At 38.6% G+C, this 21,449-nt stretch overlaps 1 protein-coding gene across 6 annotated transcripts in view; it reads right to left on the bottom strand.

Annotated features, from left to right (window-relative positions):
* ubr5 (ubiquitin protein ligase E3 component n-recognin 5) overlaps positions 1 to 21,449 on the bottom strand; it is a 155,367-nt gene that overhangs the window by 113,319 nt on the left and 20,599 nt on the right. For 5 of the 6 annotated variants that reach the window (XM_041189352.1, XM_041189353.1, XM_041189354.1 and 2 more), the window contains exons 3-6: positions 18,071 to 18,152; positions 8,435 to 8,511; positions 7,108 to 7,227; positions 1,041 to 1,221 (exon numbers count right to left, since the gene is read on the bottom strand). In XM_041189352.1, coding sequence (XP_041045286.1) covers positions 1,041 to 1,221; positions 7,108 to 7,227; positions 8,435 to 8,511; positions 18,071 to 18,152 — 460 coding nt within the window. The remainder of the gene's footprint in view (positions 1 to 1,040; positions 1,222 to 7,107; positions 7,228 to 8,434; positions 8,512 to 18,070; positions 18,153 to 21,449) is intronic. The other variant, XM_041189355.1, reaches the window with a different exon arrangement.

Genomic DNA, 21,449 nt, shown 5'->3' with positions numbered 1-21,449 from the left:
CAGCGTCCCGGCATCCACTGCACTCTGAGGTAGTGAATTACAGATTCATGTCCTTTCGAGAAAAGTAATTCCTCCTCATCTCTGATTTAAAAATTACCACCCCTCAGCCTAAAACTATGGCCTCTCTTTCTAGAGTGCCCCACAAGGGGAGACATCCACTCCATGTCTACTTTGTCTATTCCCTTTAGCGTCTTACATTCCTCAATTAGATCTCCTCTCATCCTTCTAAACTCTAGCGAGCATAGGCCTAAACTGATTAATCTCTCCTCATAAGACAAGCCCCGCATCTCAGGAATCAATCTAGTGAACCTTCTATGAACCGCCTCCAATGAACTACATCCTTCAAGGTGACCAAAACTGTGCACAGTACTCCAGGTGCAGTCTCACCAATGCCTTGTACAGTTGCAACAACACCTCCCTATTTTTATACTCTATTCCTTTAACAATAAATGACAAAATTCCATTTGCCTTCCTCATTACCTGCTGTAGCTGTATACTAGCTTTCAGCGATTCATGAATGAGGGCACCCAGATCCCTCTGCACTGAATTCTGAAGTTTCTCTCCATTTAAATAATAAGTCGCCTTTTTATTCTTCTGACCAAAATGGATAACCTTACACTTATCCACATTAAACGGCATCTGTCAAATTTTGGCCCATTCACCTAACCTGTCCATATCCATTTGTAAATGTATTTCTTTATTGCAACTTACTTTCCCACCTATTTTGGTGTCATCTGCAAATTTAGTTATAGTACCTTCTATCCCTGAATCCAAGTAATTAATACAGATTGTAAATAGTTGGGGCCCAAGGACCAAACTCTGTGGCACCAGACTAGTGACAGCTTGCCATCCAGAAAAAGACCCATTTATCTCGACTCTCTGCTTTCTGTTAGTTAGCCAATCCTTTATCCAAGCTAATGTATTACTCCTAACTCCGTGTAATCTTATCTTGTGTAATAATCTTTTGTGTGAATTTAAAACAAATTTGAGCCTTTTCTTGGCCCAATGGAATGAAGTCCCTTTCCCTAGCAGTTCCCTACCTGTGAGATAAGTTCCTCTGGAATGACTGATGCTGGTATAACTGGCTGCGGTTGACTTCCCAAAAGTCCAGATCCTCGATCACGACCAGTACGTATCACTCTAGTCTGTCTCCTTGAATCTCTTGCACCTGTTGATGATCTCCCAGACGCCCCACCACTCACTCCAGAACTCCAACGGCTCCTGAATGTGCAATTCATGAAGTCTGAATTAGTTGAACTAATATAACTGGAATTAGAAAGGGGTGAAAACGAAGATTCATACAAGAAACCTGTAAACACGAGAGATTACAAAGTACACACTGCTTTAGGGTTACTCCAGGAGCATTTTATGCATAATAATTTACTCAGAAGCTTCATAGCTTTTAAACAGCAACCGATAGAAGGGTTAAAATAATGCATCAGCCAACCGCAGCTTCGAACAAGTGCTTTTCTTAGCCTAGACAAATGAACTGCAAATATGAAATTCAAACATGCATTAAATAATGGGGAACTTTGGTCAAAATCTGTTACTTAACAATGGGTATGTCAGTCAGTGAATGTTGGTAATGAAAAATCCAGTAACAAAATAATACAGCTGTAGGCAGGGAGAGGGCAAAGGAAACTTAAAAGACATTGAGACAATCTTGCAGAATTAAGCAACGTGCTGACTAATTATATTTCTATATGGTGTTCTGCCATGATACACAGATTATGCAATGCAAATATTCAGCTTCATCTCAAGGAGCAGATTCTTCTGAATGGAGGAGAAATCTTGATTATGTGTCTAAAGATGGGGAGTGGGAAGGAATCAAGACCATCCTTGGTGGATATTCCAAATTAGCAGGTAAATTAGTTCCTGAATCTTTTGTAAACCTATGTTAGGTGTTTTTGTTAAAGAATTCTGGTTTGTTAAGTTCTAAAAATATTCAGGCGCACAGCCGAAGTTCCACATAAATGCAAAAACGTATAATGCATACACTGTGTTGGAACTGCAATGCATATCAGATAACAACCAACTTGATTTAGAAAGACCCAGTAACCACTTTTTCTTTATAGATGTGCATGACTGTAGCTAACTTCTCAGAATCACAGTATTTTTCCACAGTAAGAGGCACATGGTCACAAAGGAGAGACTTTGACCTTTGTGAGATAGAGGCCGAATGAGTATACTTGAGATAAAAACAGGAAATGCTGGAAAAACTCACTTCAAAGTGGGAATTCTGTGCACGGGAGAAAGAGGTGCTTTAGATAAAGTTTATGCAAGAAGTAGTGTGCTGAGTGGAGCGTTTGGTGAAGGGTGGGGAGAAGGTGCTTTTTTTTTTTAAACATTCTACTCTTTCTCATCCTCCAGTATTTGATTTCCACGTTGGTGCAGCAGAATAAGCTGTAAATCAGTAACTGATATTATTAATTTTATCCATATTGTAATGTTTACTGGCAGTGCCAAAACCTATTGGGAAGTGGAAGATTTAATAATTATAATTAATTAACATATTGGAGATGGCAGGGCAGGTAATGTGCTGCGATTGCAAAGTGTGGGAGCTTCCGGATGCCAGTGTGATCCAGGGTGAACATATCTGCATTAAGTGTTTGCAGCTGCAGGAACTTTGGCACCAAGTTATTGAGTTGGAGGCTGAACTGCAGACACTGCGGCATATCAGGGAAAGGGAAAATTGCCTGGATACTTTATTCCAGGAGGCAATCACACCCCTTAGGATGCAGTGTTCTGATTTGGTCAGTGGTCAGGGACAGGACAGTGTGACTGCAAGTGAGACAGGTAAGGGGACCCAGAAGGCAGTAGTGCAGGAGCTTGGCCCTTGCAATTGTCCAACAGGTTTGAGGTTTTTTTTTAAAGCTTGCTTGGATGAGAGTGGGGACTTCAGGGTGGATGAGCTAACTGACCATGGCACCATGGTACAGGAAGCCTTTCAAGTGGGAGGAATTACAAGGAATGTACTGGTAGTAGGGGACAGTATGGTCAGAGGGGTTGACGCCGTTCTCTGCAGCAAAGAGCGTGAGACCAGACTGCTGTGTTGCCTGCCGGTGCCAGGGTTTAGGACATCTGCTTGGGGCTAGAGAGGAGCTTGCAGTGGGAGGGGGAGGACCCAGTCATCGTGGTCCATGTTGGTACCACGACAGACAGGACAAAGGAGGAGGTTCTGCAGAGTCAGTTTGAGGAGTTTGGCACCAAATTAAGCAGAACTTCAAAGGTGATAATCTCTGGATTATTACCTGAGCCACATGCAAATTAGCACAGGACAAATCAGATTAGGAAGATGAATGCGTGGCTGAAAGCCTGGTGTGAGAGAAGTGGGTTCTGGTTCGTGGGACACTAGCACCAATGCTGGGGAAAGTGGGATCTGTACCGTTGGGGCAGTCTACACCTAAACCATGGTGGGACCAATGTTCTTGTGAGCTGTATTACTAGGGAAGTAGAGAAGGTTTAAACCTAATTACTGGAGGCAAGGGTCCAAATTTAAGAAGATGTGGTAAATCAAAGAGAACTGACAAGGCAAAAGAGAAAGGTATTATTACGGAAATGAAAAACTGACTGACAGGAGGGGATAGAGTACAAATCTAACAGTAAATCAACAGATGAGGCTAGAGGTTATAAAAAGAATAAAAGGATAAAACTAAAAGCCCTCTACCTGAATGCACAAAGCGTTTGAAACAAAACAGATGAACTGATAGCACAAATAGAAATAAATAAGTACGGTTTGATAGCCATTAAAGAGACATGGCTTCAGGAGGACATGGATTGCAACCGGAATATTAAAGGGCATAGAACATTTAGGAAAGACAGGAAGCGAGGAAAAGGTGGAGGTATGGCTGTATTAGTTAATGATCGTATTAGTACAATAAAGAGGAATGACCTAAGCTCAGGAAATCAGGATGTGGAAACAGTTTGGGTAGAGATGAGAAATGGTAAAGGGAAGAAGTCACTGGTGGGAGTCACGTACAGGCCCCTTAATACATGATAGAATGGATCATAAAGGAGGAAATAAAGAGAGCTTGTCAGAAAGGCACGGCGATAATCATGAGAGATTTTAATCTACGTATAGACTGGAAAAGTCAGATGGGCAAGATGAGGAGTTCACAGAATGTTTCTGGGATAGTTTCATAGAACAGCATGTTCTGGAGCCAACCAGGGAGCAGGCTATACTAGACCTGGTACTGTGCAAAGAGATGGGATTAATTATGTTACTTGTAATGATGGATCTCATAATGAAGACGCCCCCGAGGTAGCAACGACCATAATATGATTCAATTTTACATTCAGTTTGAGGGAGAGGGGAGTGGGTCCAAGACTATGTTTTTAAACTTAAATAACGGCAATAGTGAGGGCATGAAAGCAGAGCTAGCTAAGGCGAATTTCCAAATTAGGTTAAGGGGTAGGTCGAGAGGTGGAAAACATTTTAAGGGAATATTTCAGAATACACAGAATAGATACATTACAACAAGAAAGAAAAAGTCCAAGGGGCAGCCACACCATCCATGGTTAACTAGAAAGGTTAAGATAAGTATCAAACATAAAGAAAAAGTACATAATTGTACAAAGATAGGTAGAAGGCCAAAAGATTGGACAGAATATAAGGAACGGCAAAGGATGACTAAAATATTAATAAGGAGGGAAAAATTAAGAGTACGAGAGAAAGCTAGCTAGAAATAAAACCAGATAGTGTTTCTATAAATATTTTAAAAAGAAACGAGTTAATAAAGTGAGCGTCAGTCCTATAAAAAGTGATTCTGGAGAATTGATGATGGAAAACTAGGAAATGGCAGATGAATTTAATAGGTATTTTGCATCAATCTTCACCATAGAGGATACAGGCAATATCCTAGAAGCAGCTATAAATCAGTAAATGGAACAGAGGGAGGAACTCAGGAAAATTACAGAAGTGGTGCTGAGTAAATTGTTGTAGCTGCAGGCTGGTGAGTGCTCGGGTCCTGAAACTTCAGGAAGGTCTTAAAAAAAGTGACTAGTGAGATAGTTATGTATTTGTTTTAATTTTCTGAAACTCCCTACATTCGGGAAATGTCCCATTAAATTGGAAGATAGCAAATGTAACTCCATTATTCAAAAAAGAGGGAGACAAAGCAGGAAACTACAGGCCTATTAGCTTAGCATCTGTCATAGGGAAAATGTTAGAAGCTATTATTAAAGAAGCTATAGCGGGGCACTTGGATAAGTCCAAAATAATCAGGCACAGTCAACATGGTTTTGTGAAACGGAAATCATGTTTAACCAACTTACTGGAGTTCTTTGAGGAAGTAACATGTGCTGTGGATAAAGGGGAACCGGTGGATGTACTGTACTTAGGTTTCCAGAAGCCATTTGAGAAAGTGCCATATCAAAGGTTATTGCAGAAAATAAAAGTTCATGGTATAGGGGGTAACATTTTGGCATGGATAGAAGATTGACTGGCTAACAGGAAGCAGTGAGTTGGCATAAGTGGGTCATTTTTGGTTTCTGCCAGATGTAACTAGTGGCGTGCCAGAGATCAGTGTTGGGATCTTAACTGTTTACAATTTATATAAATGACTTGGATGAAGGGATGGGTAGGATGGTTGCCAAATTTGCTGATGACAAAGATAGGTATGAAAGTAATTTGTGAAGAGGACATAAGGAGGCTACAAAAAGATATAGATAGGTAAAGTGAGTGGGCAATGATTTGGCAAATGGGGTATAATGTGGAAAGATGTGAAATGATCCATTCTGGCAGGAAGAATAAAAGACGGGCAATATTATCTAAATAATGAGAGATTGCAGAGCCCTGAGTTGCAGAGGGATCTGGCTGGTTTAGTGCATGAATTGCAAAAGGCTAGTATGCAGGTACAGCAAGTAATTAGGAAAGCTAATAGAATGTTATCATTTGTTGCAATGGGAATTGAATACAAAAGTAGGGAAGTTATGCTTCAGTTATACAGGGCACTAGTGAGACCACATCTGGAATACTGCATACAATATTGGTCACCTTATTTAAGGATGTAAACTGTTGGAAGCAGATCAGAGAAGGTTTACCAAACTAATACCTGGAATGGGCCGGTTGTCTTATGAGGAAAGGTTAGACAGACTAGGCTTGTATCCGCTGGAGTTTAGAAGAATAAGGGGTGACTTGACTGAAATATATAAAATCCTGAGGGAACTTGATAGGGTGGATCTGGAGAGGACGTTTCCTCATGTGGGAGAATCTAGAATTAGGGGTCACTCTTTAAAAATAAGGGGTCACCCAATTAAGATGTAGATGATGCGAAATTTTTTTTCTGAGGGTCATGAGTCTTTGGAGTCTTTCTTCCTGAGAAGGCAGTGGAAGCAGAGTCTTTGAATATTTTTATATTTTTAAGGCAGAGGTGGATAGATTCTTGGTAAGCAAGGAGTTAATAGGTTATTGGGGGTAGGCAGGATGCAGATTTGAGGTTACTATCAGATCAGCCATGATCTTATTAAATGGCAGAGCAGGCTCAAGGGGCCAAATGGCCCACTCCTGCCCCTTGTTCATATGTTCAAAATGACAGTCGACTTTGGCAGTTGAAATTTTGGCACTAGTATGTCATTGACAAGTATACCCATTATTTTATAGTCATGTTCAATCCCATTTCACAGATCATTTACAATGCTTCACAGTTGAAATTGTTAATGGATGCACACTAAACACTTCAGTCATCTGTTTGCACATGAACAGCATAAAACATTTATTGCTCTGCAAATCTTTTAAGGTGTGTGGCAGTGTTAGAAAAGCAGTCACCAGGATCCCCATTCATGAATTCAAAAGAATATGCTTGTGCAAGTTCTATTTCATTGCCACTGCATGTCCAACTGAATTGTTAACAAGTATTTGGTAATGTACACTAATAACATTTAGCAGCAGAAAGCCCATACACAAGGGGAAACCAAGCATCCCATTTTAGCTGTGAGGAATGACAAGTCACATTCCTGAATGCATCATTTTCATGCGCTATAAATAACAGCTAAAATTTACAGCAAGCAGCTTTCAAAACAATTTTTAACCACCCTAGTAAAGCACATTTCTTTGGCACACGGGTTGACTTATAGGTCATGTTGACCTGGAACCCTGCCAAAACTTACCCAAGGGGGTTGCCTGCCAGTCTGCCCAGAGTATCAGAACCAGACAGAAACCATGGGGAATCACTACTCCTGCCTGGCCTGGAAGTCCTTCCTGTGCCTGAACCACTGCTCAACTTTGAACTGGAAACAAAGATGGGAGATGGGTTACAACACAGGTATCCCAAGCCTTGCAGCTCAGGGACTTTACATTTGCTGTAACTGGTCAATGACCAGCCAGAGCAACACCCTTGGGCAATTTTTAGCACTCAAAAGTTTATACCGATTTATTACTTTTTTGTGGCCTGCTGTCCAATTTTTTAAAAAAGATATGAAAATAAATTCTGCCTTTGCATTGAAATGGAAAGTTCTCTCCTTCCAGCTCAGGGCAATGTTGCAAACTAAAATCAAAATCTGGAATAACTCATTCAGTTTAGTGTTTAAACAAGCATAACTGGACAGTTTGGAATGTAAAACTATTTGAAATTTAGTATCTCCATTTAGTTCAAATACCTGTTAACAAAAATATATTCATTGCCAGGAATTGTCTCAATAGCATGGTTGCAGTTTTTTAAATGTCACCATGATCTTGTAAACCTTAATTTATAGTGGAATTCATATTTTTAAAAAAACTGCTAAAACTTTGCTTTTTTTGAAGACTGAAATCTGTCCACAGAAAAAACAACCTTCAAAAATAAAGCATAAACACAATTTTGGTTATGCTTCATTTTCAGAGATCAGAGGACAAAACCTAGACTGTTCCAAAGTTATTGGAGCACAGTGGCATCACTAGAATTTTGCAGCCATGTTTGTGGCAGAAAAATCCATCTTTAATACTTCAACATCTGTAATAGCTACAAAAGATTGCTGAAAATTTTTTAATAGATCATGGTTAAAGTTTAAAATAGACACCACTGCTGCAATGTGCAGTTGTATATTTACGCAGATGGCATACTTTCCTAAAACAAATTTAGCCAAGATGTGTCACCTAAGTTAATTCTACAACAATCATGACAAAAAGCACAATGCTGACCAGAAAGGTCGTCTTAAATCAAAAGACTGCAATCAGAATAAATAAAATAGTACATCACACTTTTATAGCCAGATTATATTACAATTTGATGGCGGTCAATTAAACTGAAGACAAAATATAACAAGTTTAACTGCAAAACTTTGTACAGAAAACAAAAGCTACAGAATATTGGCCTCCCTTCAAAGTAAATTACTAGTATCGTCACCAAAGAATGTTATCACTGAATTTGCATGCGCAGAGAATTAGAGGTTTACATACACACCTTAAAGAGATAAACTGCAAAATTAACAAAAGGTATCAGCAGAAACAAATACTTACCCATCACTAGTATCTGGTTTTCCCAGCTCCAATCTGTCCGGTTGAACAGCAAAACTAATTCTGCAGATGCGGCCATCCTGGGATATTGTGGGGGGGTAGGGGGGGAAAGGTGTAAAAGAAAAGGTTCCAGTATGAAATACCATTTTTTAAAAAGTGTTTAAATTCAGTGCACAAATGATTTCTGTAACACAGCTGAAAATAAAAACTATCAACTGTGAGTATACATGCCAACTAAAACCAAGTTTTCACTTAAGGGAAAATGAGTGAATCAATAATGTGGTTAGTCAAATAATTAAAACTCATCAGTTATTTAGATTCAATGCATGTAGCACTTTAACATTAAAATTACCAGACTTAAAGACATCATTTCTGCACCTTCAGCAGTTCTATACCAAAACCATCCAGACCTTGCCTCAGAAGCATGCAGCATACAAAATGATTGAACCAGAAGGCAAAGCTTGATAGATTTGTACACCTTTGAAAAAACCTAATATATTAAGGGTTTGCATTTTTAGCCAATCACCACTGTTCTATTATGCCATTAAAATGCCAAAATGTAATATGTTTTCTGCAGCATTATCTTCTCTCGCATTACCAGTTCTTTTGCTAAGACAATATGTCAATATAATTCATGTCAGATCTGATGACAGTTATGGCTAAAAGGCAAGTTATCTCCATCAGAATTTTGGGCCCAATATCAAGAGGAGCTAAGTCAGCAGTGAAGAGGAGAATACTTCCTACTTCAAACACATATGTACAGCAGTTTGATGCAGAGTAAAGCATTTATTTCAACATGCTTCAGTCCTCAATCAAACTAATACAGTGCAGGGGTGCAGAATATTTTGGTCTTTGTGGGTCACATGGTTGAGTATCTTGGAGCATTTATATCTCAAGGTGCTGATGCAGATTTTAGTACTGATCTAGGATTTATTCAAGAACAAGGAAACAGTGATAAAAACATTACTTTCCATGCCTCCGATTCCATAGAGTTCTCACTGAGCCAACCCAACAATTAAGAAATCCCAGCACAAATAGAAATGAATTATCTTGGTTGAGGGCCAATTGCTGGGCAAGGTTTGCGGGGGGTGGGGTGGGGACATACTGTGAGGACTGCACATTGTGCACCCCTGCATAATGCACCATATTGACATTTATGTTTTTCCCCACAGCCATCTTCTAGCCCAAGATAGACTGTCAATTTAGTAATTACAAGCAGTTTTCTGTCATGACCCCATTTCCCATTAGGAACTGAATGGAAGGCTATCTAAACTCAATGCTTGCCAGCTGACTAAGATTTTTTTTAAACTGCTGGGCTAAATTTGAACCAATGCAGAATGTCAGTTGCCTGAAGTCCTGGCGTTTGATATTAGGTCAGTTTAGATGGCGACGGTGAGTTGGGGGGGGCAACTTTCATATGATAACTAGAAAAATATCTTGCTCATAAGGTTTAAAAAACCCAGATTTTTTTTCTGCTACGTGATTCATATAATCTCATTGTCCTTAAATGTCTGCTTAAATGTGGATTGATTTAAACATAGAAATCAATGCAACCCGCATTTCCTTTTGAGTTTTATAGTAGAAAATACCTGGAGTTGCAGCCTTCAACTCAATTTTAATCCTTTCAAATGTAATTTTTGTTCTCAGAGGGTCATCAGTTTGTGGAACTCTTTCCCAGAGAGTGGTAGAGACAGGCTCATTAAATATGTTTTAATTAGTGGTAGATAGATTCTTGATTAACAAGGGTATAGGGGGTAAGCAGGGTAGTGGCATTGAGGCCACAATTGAATCAGCCATGATCTTATTGAATGGCAGAGCAGGCTTAAGGTCTACTCCTGCCCCTAATTCACATGTTTGTATGACTTGTCATTCACATGCTCTCAGCCCTCTGGAGGAAACAACAACCTTAGAGCAAAACTGGGCAAGTGATGATCCCACAGCAGGTCTTTTGTTTCCTCAACCAACATGGCCTTCAATCCTCAATGGCTATTAATGAAGCTTCACAGCTTCAGTGGTCTTGATTCTGACATAATATTACTGCTTGCTGACCACAGGCTTAAATCTACAATTAACGAAAATCCAGTTGGACCCAGGATAAAAAAAGCAGCCCAGAATGACATTGTTCTGCACAGCATCTTGATACTCTCTGCTTGACATCATGATTCAATAGAGGCAAGGTGCTTCCCTGGAGTTACGGGGCAGAAAGGATATTTTGATGGCATTTTATTTTCTGCATTTAATGTAAGCACCCAGATCTCCATAAAAGGAAAATACTGTGAATGCTGGAATTCTAAAATGAAAACGGAAAATGCTGAAAAAACGCCTGCTGAGTTTTTCCAACATTTTCTCATTTATTTCAGATCTCCCATACATTGCTCAGGCTACACTAGATCATATGCTGTTAAGACAGAAGTAGTCATAGCACATAATGGAAAAATCAATTCTGTTGCTATGGTGAATTAAAGATCACAAGTTGTGCTTAAGGTAATTCAGAGTTTAATTTCTTTTCAGGCTGCATATCAAATCACTCTTGCCTTTTATATAAAAATGTTCTCACTATCAGTAAAGAGGCAGATGTTGTAATCCAGTATTTTCAGTTACTGGGATGTTTCTTGGCATTACAATGGCATTTTTTGAAGTGAGATGTGAAAATTAGTGCAACACTTGGAGTGACAAAAGGTCAAAATACGCTACATATAAAACTATTTGATTCTATATATGAACGGATATATTGATACGGTGTGCTAGTGAAGTGATCTTTCCAAATACATTAGGAGTTGGTTTGAAGGAACACGCCATGGCAAAAAGAAACAACTTAAGCTCACCTATAACCTTCTGCCATCCTGAGTGGAAAATGAAAATCATCTAATGATTTCCAGAACAAAATTAATTTTGTTCCCATATGCAACATCCCGCTGGGAGTATACTTAGTAGTTATCTGGGTCAGTGAAAAGCCACAGAAATTGGCTTATCAGAGTGGCATCAGTCACCAGTCTCAAGTAAAAAATACTGCAAGTTCACCTCTGTCCATTGAAAAACTTTGATATATTCCAGTGGATCCCACCAAACAAGACAACCAGGCTCTATCCCTCGTTCACTAATTTCAGCCAAGTGGTAGAAATGCTACAATGATCTGCATTTCAAGTAGGCAGGGGAAAAATGGCCAGAGATGACCACTACCTAATGATCACCACAGGGAAGTGCACTTAAATGGAAGTCAAAAGAGGATGGGTTTGCATTAAGCTCAGATGACCCTCTAATAGTCAAATAACTTCTGAGGCACATCATTTCACAAGAACAACCACCCTTGGTAAGTTATCAGGGTAGCCATCACCCAAAGGACTGCAATCCAGAAAGTCATTGCCTACTGGGAAAACAGGAAATTTTAAGACATGCTATTTCAAGAAGTTTTTATGTCCTTCAGTCAAAAATAAAATGGTCACCTTGTGATTGGCTCACCCTATTCTTTTCACTTCACTAGGAAGATTAGCTATCTGCTGAAATTAAAATAACTATCAGCTATCTACAATTTATAACAATGGCTTGGATGAGGTGAAAAGAATGTAATGCATCAAGTTTACTGATGTACAAAGCTGGGTGAGAAAGCAAGCGGTGAGGAGAATGCAGAGAGATAGACAGGTTAAGTAAATGGGTAAGAACATGATAGGTAGAATACAAATGTAGAGAAGTGTGAAGTTATCCACTTTGGAAAAACGGAGAAAAGCAGAGTATTTTTGAAAAAGGTGAGGCACTGGGAAATGTTGGTATTCAGACAGACATGTGCATCACAAAGTTAACATGCAGGTAACAGCGAGCAAGTAGGAAAACCAATGGTATGTTGGCCTTTATTGCAAGGGGGATGGATATGAGAGTGAAGAAGCTTTACTGCATTTGTGTTGGGCCTCAATGAGGGCAGACATGGAGGACTGTCTATAGTTTTGGTTTCCTTACCTAAGGAAGGATATGCTTTAGAGGGAGTACAACAAAGGTTCCTGAAGTGAGAGGAATGTCCAAGGAATGGACAAAGTCTATATTCCCTCAAAAAAAATGGGAGCAATCTCACTGAAACATAAACTTCTTTAGAGGATTGATGAGATAAATGCTGGAAGGACAGAGATCGATAGATTTTTGGATAGGAAAGGAATCAAGCAATATGGGAATAGTGTGGGAAATTACCAGCCATGAACTTGCTGAATGGCAGAGCAAGATTGAAGAGCTGAAAAGCTTCTCCTGTTCCTACTTACTATGTTCATAAGCTCTCAATCAGGAAAACACAAATGTAGTGCTGTTTGACAGTATGAATATTGTAAGAACTTATAATGCATTAAAGTCTGCATATGGGACAGGCACCCTGTCCAAGTAAACGTCATGAAATAAATTATACTCATGTAAAATGGTTGTCAAAATTTTGTAACAGGAAAACATTTGTTCATCCTGCTATAATTGCAGCCTCCTGATGTGTCATGGTACCCATCATTACTTTATACCACTATTTTTCTTACTTACAGCTCTATAGTAAATTTCTTCAATTATTTTGCTCTTTACATTTGGTCTCTTTTGCTGCGCTCAGTCCTTCTGACACACTTCCGGATGTTCCCATGCTTAGCGCCTACTCCCTCACTTACATTTTTAAATTATTGTCTAAAATTGTTGCTCCCTTCTTTCCTTTCTCTCACTGCATGCTGAAGGCCCTTCCATGCTGCTCCATTTCAGTTTTTCTCTTCAACTTAAAGCAAGCCATGCAAATGCACCAGTACAAAAGATGCCAAATTATTACAAGTTGTAGGATTAATACAAATGCTGCTATGTTAAGTATTAGCATTTTCAGTTCTAAAAGTTTGTCCTGAAATGAATTGTAACAGTAAAAGGAATGCAGATAATAGCCAATGTTCAAGCAGAAGGGTAGGCTTCACTTGCAATGAAAACCCTTGAAAAATTACAATGTGGCCATTAAGAAACTCCACATTAGCCAAAATTTACAGTTAAAAAAATTGTGCATCATGTATGAGGTATTGGAAGGGATTCAGTGTCAATTTTCTAAGTAAATCTCATGTCCCCCATAACTCCAAGTGCACCTTTACTGCCCAACATCTAACTGAACTGCAGCGCTCACTCAGAAAATGCAACACAGACCCTTTGCTACGTGTACCTACTAGTGGAATCTAGTGTACCTACATGTGCATTCTCCAGTCTCTTGAAGGCAGGCTGAAAAGCATTCAAGCTAAGAGACAATTACAAGTCAAAGTAGTTCATTTTAAATAAAATTAATTCATTCATCTATTTCCTGCCCCTCCTGGTACCACTGCTAACTCAATCAGAAGCCAATTGGTGAAGTAGGAAAGCAAACACCAATCTTTTACTTGATACTAGGTTTAATTGCAGAATGCAACATTACAGATGTCTGCCTCCTCCCTAACCAACACACAGTATCTCAGTCTTTATTTATGTCCTCTAGGCAATAAATCAATGAATACCCTTCCCCTTGATAATAGAATTAATATGCAATTAACAGCCATAAAAATAATAAAACATGATACTGAAAGTTCTAAGCAGGAATGTACTAACTGTCCCAAGTCTAACTCTTATTACAGGCATGAGCAAGTTCCTCTAATCCAGTGCTTCCCAAACCTTTTGCCTGATGTGACCCCATTGTAATGCATCTGATTCGTGACATCCCAAAGTGAAAAATAGTGGGGGGGGGGGGGGGGAGAGGGGAGAAGAGAGAGAGAGAGAGAGAGAGGAGAGAGAGAGAGAAAGAAAAAGAAATCGTTCAAGGGTAGGTTTCAAACTGCTGGGTTTGCCCTGAAAAAGCTAAGAAATTTTTTTTTTTTTACAAATTATGGTTATAGGAGCAAATCAGGCCTCAGAACAGACGATTAAGTCATCATGTCCACCGACAGAAAAACAAAAACATTTAATCTAATTCCAAGCTTCACAGCTGCCATTGCTGTCTCAGAACTCAAGAACCCAAATTCTCATTCTGCAACCCCACTGGGGTCATGACCCACAGTTTGGGAGCTCCTGCTCTAATCCCTCCCTCAAATCAGTGTGCAAAGGAGACTGGTCCACTTAAGTGCCTCATCACACTGAACAACATGCTTTCACTTTATTATGGGGCTTTGTGGCACCTATCTAGTTCCTTGCTGAGCAAGGAATGAAAATCCATCTCAAAGCTGAAGTAACATGCAAAAGTAAACAGTTTAATGGTTGTTGCATCTCCCCCGGGACCTCAACAAAAAACAATCCTAGCCCCCCGCCTTCTTCTGACTTCACATTTAAAGCCAGAAATTCACTTTATAAGTAAAAATTTAACCTTTTAGCAATATCAAAACAAATAAAAAGTCCATCTCTTCAGGTCATGCACGTGTTCCAATAACCTATCATCATATTCTAAAGAGGATGAACAATGCACCAGATAAAATTCACCAATCCTTATGGCTGATGTGGATTGTGCATTAATCTACTGAAGTATTCCCAGCACTGAAAACATCAGCTCAATGATTTACCAAGAGCAGAAGATTCACTTTATTAGAATTCTTAGTTTCATACATTTCTTGTTGTCACAATTACTCCCTGCACCATTCTATTACCTATCAAATGCAATGGTATTAAAGCTTGCTACCTTTTCTTCCTTTGATTAGCTGCTTCTTCCAAAGTGATCTCTGAACACTACAAATTTTCTAGTTACCTGTATTTGCTGTTCCACACTCCAGCATCTAGATTTCAAGCCCTAAATAGAGATTGGTGTTCTTTTTGCTTCCCAATGGAACTTTCAGGGTCAGAAGGAGTTAAAATTTTCTGTACCTTCATTTGTTGGCCAACCTCCTGTCAAGTTTTCCCTGTAGTTAGTTAATGGTATAGTTAAAAGATGTTAACTACTCCTGGTCAGTGCTCCAAAAATCTACATATTAAAAAAAATTGCACTTCCTATTCTGAGCTGGGAAAACCAGGGGTCAGGCCAACTTGGACAAATATAATGAAAACATTCATTTTGTTCCTGGCCCAAGGACAGGGAGTTAAATGGAGATGGCCAAAAATAGATTTCTAAAAAGCGGTAAAGACTGTTCCTAGCTCTTGGTTAGAAGCGCTTGAAGGAGTTAGTGCTTTTCAGGTCCAAATATGTTGCCAGCCCATCTCAATCCCTTCAGATTCTCCTCTCATCCAACCACCTGCTCTTCATTCTATCACTCCTAACTTTCCTGCTGCTTCCCCCCTAATTTTTCTCCAGTTCCCTTCAATCAACACAAGCTCTCAATTTACAAAGAAATCTAACATTTAAGTCTGAATTATAACCATCATTGGCAGGAAGATGTGATGCAGCATGACCTCTGTTACACACTGGGTCTTAACTCCTCTGTGCAATGCTGTAGTTAGTCAGCTCATAAAAGTAAAAACTTTGCAGTAACTTTTTCCTCCTCTTAATTTGACCCTCAACCCTCAAGATTTTTGTCTTGAAGGCAATAGTTATCCAGTGTGAAACTAAATTATGTGGTGCAGCAGAGAATGAAAATGTGTGCTTTTATTGTTGAAAATACACTTAGTTTGTGGAAACAAATCTAGAATATTTAACTATGTGAATGTAGATTTCCAAAATTGCTTAATTGGTAATACCTCTGAACCGAGTCAAACAATTCTCCTTCCCACCTCAGGTCAGTTCTTGGTCAATATCTCCTTTTCCATTCCACTGCCTCTTACAATCATACTCAGAGCTGGCAAATCAAACTGCTTTTCCTCCTCTTCAGAAAAATGCAACATATGTTGGGGCATGTTTCCTTGGCATCAAAAATTTAAACATTGTTGAAGCAACCATTCATGTTAGCAAGTGTCGAAACACAAATATTAGGATTGATCTCCATTCAGCCCTTGCCCAACATACAAAAATCACTGAATAGCACTCAACATCAATCTTGTGCTTTTTTCCCCCCCAACAAAACCTGGAACACCGAGGGCAATCTTAACACCACAGAGCCAAAGTGGCCCAAGGACTTTTGGATAAGACACAATGTTTTTTAACTATCTATATAGCAACCATTCCTAAGTGCAGTCAGACAACCTAAGCAAACAATGTTCAACCAACTGTCCAAGCATCCTGGTAGGAACTGTGCAGGCTGCTCACAAGTTGTCCCCTTTAACATACATGCATGGCAATGCAAATTTAAAAATATCGAACACTCAAAAGAGCAAATCGTGAGCAATAAAAAAAATTTGGGAGTGGGGTTGGGGGGTGGTCATTGATGGCCAATCCTAAAAAGTCAATATTTCCTAATTGCTACTTCCTGCCCCACTTAATCATAGGCCAAAATATACAAGGAATGTAACAAAGTCCTAACGGCAATGTAGAAAAGGGCCACATGACTGAACCCTAGTTTCAAAGGGTCAATGTATAATGGTAGATGACAAAAACTTGCTCTTCATCCTTGAAAAGAGGTAATTTAGATAGGTTTGAATACAGTATGTGTGAATTAAGCAGCATTGAAAAGGTAGATTGGGAAAACTTAATTAAACTATCACAGGGCAATGAGATTTACAACTGTTGAAAAGAAAGCACAGGAGTGACATGAAGAGAACTTCTTCAGGCAAGATCAACACAACTTGTAGTTATATAGTAATTTTAATGTCATAAAATGTCTGTTTTACAGGAGCATAATCGCCAAGTAAAAGGAAGAGTCGTTAGAAGAGTCAGAGTACACCTGGAAGCTGACAGTGTGTCTTTGAATGATGTTGCCAAGGGGGCAGCCTGCAGATGAGAAATGTGAGGGAGTCATGGATATCAGGAGCGATCTTGCTGGCAGGGTAGGGAAGGCAAAAATTCCAATCATTCAAGATCAGTTGGACAGTGCAATAGGAAACAGTATATATGAGGATGAGCTATACTTGTATTCTTTTACCTTAGGATATTATAATATTTAATGGTCTACATCCAGCTTTTGCCCTAATTTTAGGTCTACTCCAGTGGATATGCAATCTCAGTTAAACAGAAGAGGTACAACTTCATTATACAAATAATGCTGTGGAAAGTTCAAAAAGGTGGAAGAAAAACTGTTAGCACAAATACTTCCATCAAACATACAGCTTCCTCATTTTTGCTAGCCACCTAGAAACATAGCAAGACAGAGTTAGTTGATGCTCCAAGCGACCTCTGTGCTGGAAAGACAAACAGCAATTTCAGAACTATGTACACCCAGATGTGGTCTTGGCTGCTACTGTCGTGCAATTTAAATGGTGAAGCATAACAGCAGGAGATCTAGAAACAAGTACTGGGTGATTTATGATTCTCAGTGAAAAAGTGAACAGAATCACAAAATTGAGTTCACAAAACACATGAAACTACCACAGCACATCTTGATTGAGGAATTATTTATAAATCTGCATATAAGCTACCTAAAACACTTGCCTTTAAGTTAAATGATTGTGTACCAAAGTTCGATCTTATTTAATTTCCCTTGTCATTGCAAACAAATTTCATTTTTAATGACATTTTGAAATGGGTATATGATTTTAATTTTTGATTCTCTAACCTCTTGAAGGATACACCACCTCAGGAATATTAAAAAATGAAAATTCATTTCCAAGTTATCACTTTAAATAAGCATTATCAATTTAATCATTTAATAGACATTCTTAATAAATATACACTACCTCTAGGAGAAATGCAGCATGGTTTGGTCCTACCACGCACTGCTTAATTGTGGCCTGTTCCAAAACATTCAGAGGTGGGTGACTGGAAAGAAATTACAAAGTCACTCAAGATGTAATACACTGTACAAAATGCTTAAAATTTGCTGTTCTCTTTTCCATTTCTCAAGTCTATTTACACTATACACCTCTCGGTCAACAATGGAAACCTAGTCCAAAACCTCCATTCACGTCACATATTATCTTACTACTGGCACACACCCAAAGTGGATCTCCTGTCAAGGGGAATGCCTGGCTTCCACCTGGCAGCTCTGCAGATCTGCACTGATCAAGACTCAAAAGTCATAAGATTAAGTGCAGATATAAAGCTGTGTTTCACCATTCTATTTTGAATTCCAAACACACTGTACTATTCCTGAATATATGCAATTGAAACTGTAAATGCTATGACCAAAATTAATTTATCCAGATTTAACACGAGAACGTATTAAAAATAGCAAACTTAACCATATCAGTGGAGTATTATCCGTTGCTAGGTTTTAATAAAACACTACCAATTAAGTTTTACTTCAAAATAAGTCCATTATCAAAGGACATTAGGACTTACAAGCAAATCATTTTTGCTTTAAGATAGTACTCCTGAATAAGCTTTTGAGAAAACGGAAGACATTTAAACAAATCAAGCATTTGTAGCAATTGGTCATATTGAGCCAGTACTAGGAATTAATCAACACAGTGATTTTCAGATCCTACAACAAACGTCACAATATTGTTTTATTGCAATAGCCCTGAAACTAGCAAATTTGAAAACCACCTCAACTGGAATAAGCTGCATACTACATTGTAAGTGTAGCCCACTCGCTAAACAAGCCAGGGAGTTAGTGTTTGTTCAGATTCCTCCTAAGTGATTGAAAGTTAGCAAGATTATTTAAAAGGTGTCAACATTACTCTATGATTTAATGTTAGCCGTTTAAACCAAAAAACCTCAATGTTCTATTTATCCTAAACGCTAGCAAATAGGGTTTCGGTGAATGGATTTGGCAAGAAAAGGGGTTACAAGAAATTCTGGCTCAGTATCCAATCAATGAGATTGCAATGTGCAAGTTTACCAAAACGTGGCATTACCCATTATAGAATGCAGCACTCGAATACATTTGTAAGTTAGGCTACAAATTCAACAGAATGGTATGTACAATTGGAAGAGAGAATATAATTACTGCAATCATAAACATTCTATAAAACACAACAGTGGCAAAAATACTCAATGAGAAAATTTTCTGGTACACCCAGTTTAGTCTTAATTCACAACTTTTTGTTCAATCTTTTAACTACTTAAATAAAAGTCAAGATACCAGCAGTAGGTTACTAGCCATGGTTCTTCCAGCATTATAAAATAACTGTCCTTGGCAAAAACATAGGAAAATTATGCAACAGATTAAAAATGTTCAACAGTGAAGGCACCCACAATTCATCAATTTCAAATTGTTTCTGCAAAACTAGATAAACTCTTGTATTCGTGAAACATGCAAGTCAATATTTTAAATAACAGAAGGCCAACAATTCACAAGTAAAAGAAAGGTATTGGATTAATTCCCTTCAAATTGGTGTACTGAAAAAGGAATGGGGAGAGAAAATTGAAATAAAAGAAACCAATAGTTTGTAGATCCAAATCCCAATCCAGAACTTGAGCACAATCTAAATTGATACTTCAATGTGGTACTGTATTGTCCAGATACTTTAGGGGCTTATAATCAGGACACTACACTACTGTTCCATTTAACAAGTCTTCCCCTTTTGGTTCTTGCTTCTATACAATCAAATGTTAAGAGTGAAATTACTATTTACATATGTTGGTTCAGCTAACTGTAAAATAGTCTGTAGATTTGTGTTTGGGGTCAGAAAAATTGGTCATGCGAGCAATGTTAAGAATTCTATCATTTAGAACTTACTGATATTATTGGAATCAAATGCTTTTGGATCAAAAAGTTAATTGCTTTGGTGGGAGCAGGTATTTCTAAATCTCTCAACTTACTAGGATGTTATTTCTGGTACTATAAATTTAAAAATGCTTTCTGCAAGAATAACCTTTTTCCTTTGGATAGCTGAAATTGCCTTTTGGAGTTTGTCAATATTTGCATGGGGACACCCTCTCAGCACAGAAAAGTTAAAAGAAAACATTGTGCCAAAAGATACAAGCCTCTTCCAATTTTATTTCCTCCCTACACCTACCCCAACCCCATCCCCAATTTAATGTTACAAAAATATTAATGGTTTTTCTACAACGTTGCTCATGAAAACTACTGTTCCACAAGCATTGCGTGAACAGTGAATTCTAGTACAACTGTTTCATGTTATTGAAGTAATACATTTATAAGAAAGAATTTTTTTAATGGAGTTGGAGTGTGAGAAGAGAGTGTTTGACAGATTATACAGGATTTTCTGTAATCTGGTTTTTGTTACTAGTAAATCTGCTGACATTAAGTGTAATATGGAACTCATCCTTTCCCTAGTCCTAAAATTCCTTTAATTGAGGAAGTCCCTCAAATTCCCAGAAACTAACCAGAAGTACCAGCATGCTGATGGGAGACTTCAGATAAAGTGTGGTGGTGGAGCAATGCACCATAACCCCAGGTAGTTTTTAGTCTGAAATGAATCTGCAATACACAAGGTGTGCTCAACCAAACAATGTCTGGATAAGGTATTCGACTTTCAAGATGTATTTTAGAAACATTGGAAAATTACGGCATTGCATGATGCCTACTATGCATGTGCCAACAAAGAGTCACTAGCCTAATATCACTTCCCAGCTCTCTGTCCATAATCTTGGATGAGTGCTTATTCAAGCTCTTTAACAAAAAGATGAGCTGAAGATCACTGCCTCTACCAACCTTAAGGCATCGAATTCCAAACCCCCACCACCCTCTGGGTGAAAATATTTCTTAACTCCCCTCTAACCCTTCTACCAATTATGTTAAATCTATGCCCCCCAGTTATTGACCCCTCTGCTAAGGAAAATAGATCCTTTCTATTCCATCTAGCTAGGCCCTTCATAAGTTTATATACCCCAATTAAAACACTCCCCTGTTCCAAAGATGACAACCCAACCTATCCCATTTTTCCCTACAGCCAAAATTCTCCATTCTTGGCAACATGTTCAAATCCACACCCTTTCTGGTGTGAGCACATCCTTCCTGTAAAGAGATGACCAGAACTTTTACGCAGTACTCCACTAGCATTTGTACTGTTCCTAGGATAGCTTTCATGCTCCCTTATATTCTATGCCTCAGCTAATAAAGGGAAGTATCCCTTAACTACCTCATCTACCCTTGATCCTGCTGCCTTCAGGAATCTTCGGAATCTGTCGCACTTCAAAGTCCCTCTG

Source organism: Carcharodon carcharias, chromosome 6 (genome assembly GCF_017639515.1).
Source record: "Carcharodon carcharias isolate sCarCar2 chromosome 6, sCarCar2.pri, whole genome shotgun sequence".
Taxonomy (NCBI): Eukaryota; Metazoa; Chordata; class Chondrichthyes; order Lamniformes; family Lamnidae; genus Carcharodon; species Carcharodon carcharias.
This window is presented reverse-complemented; position numbering and strand designations above follow the sequence as displayed.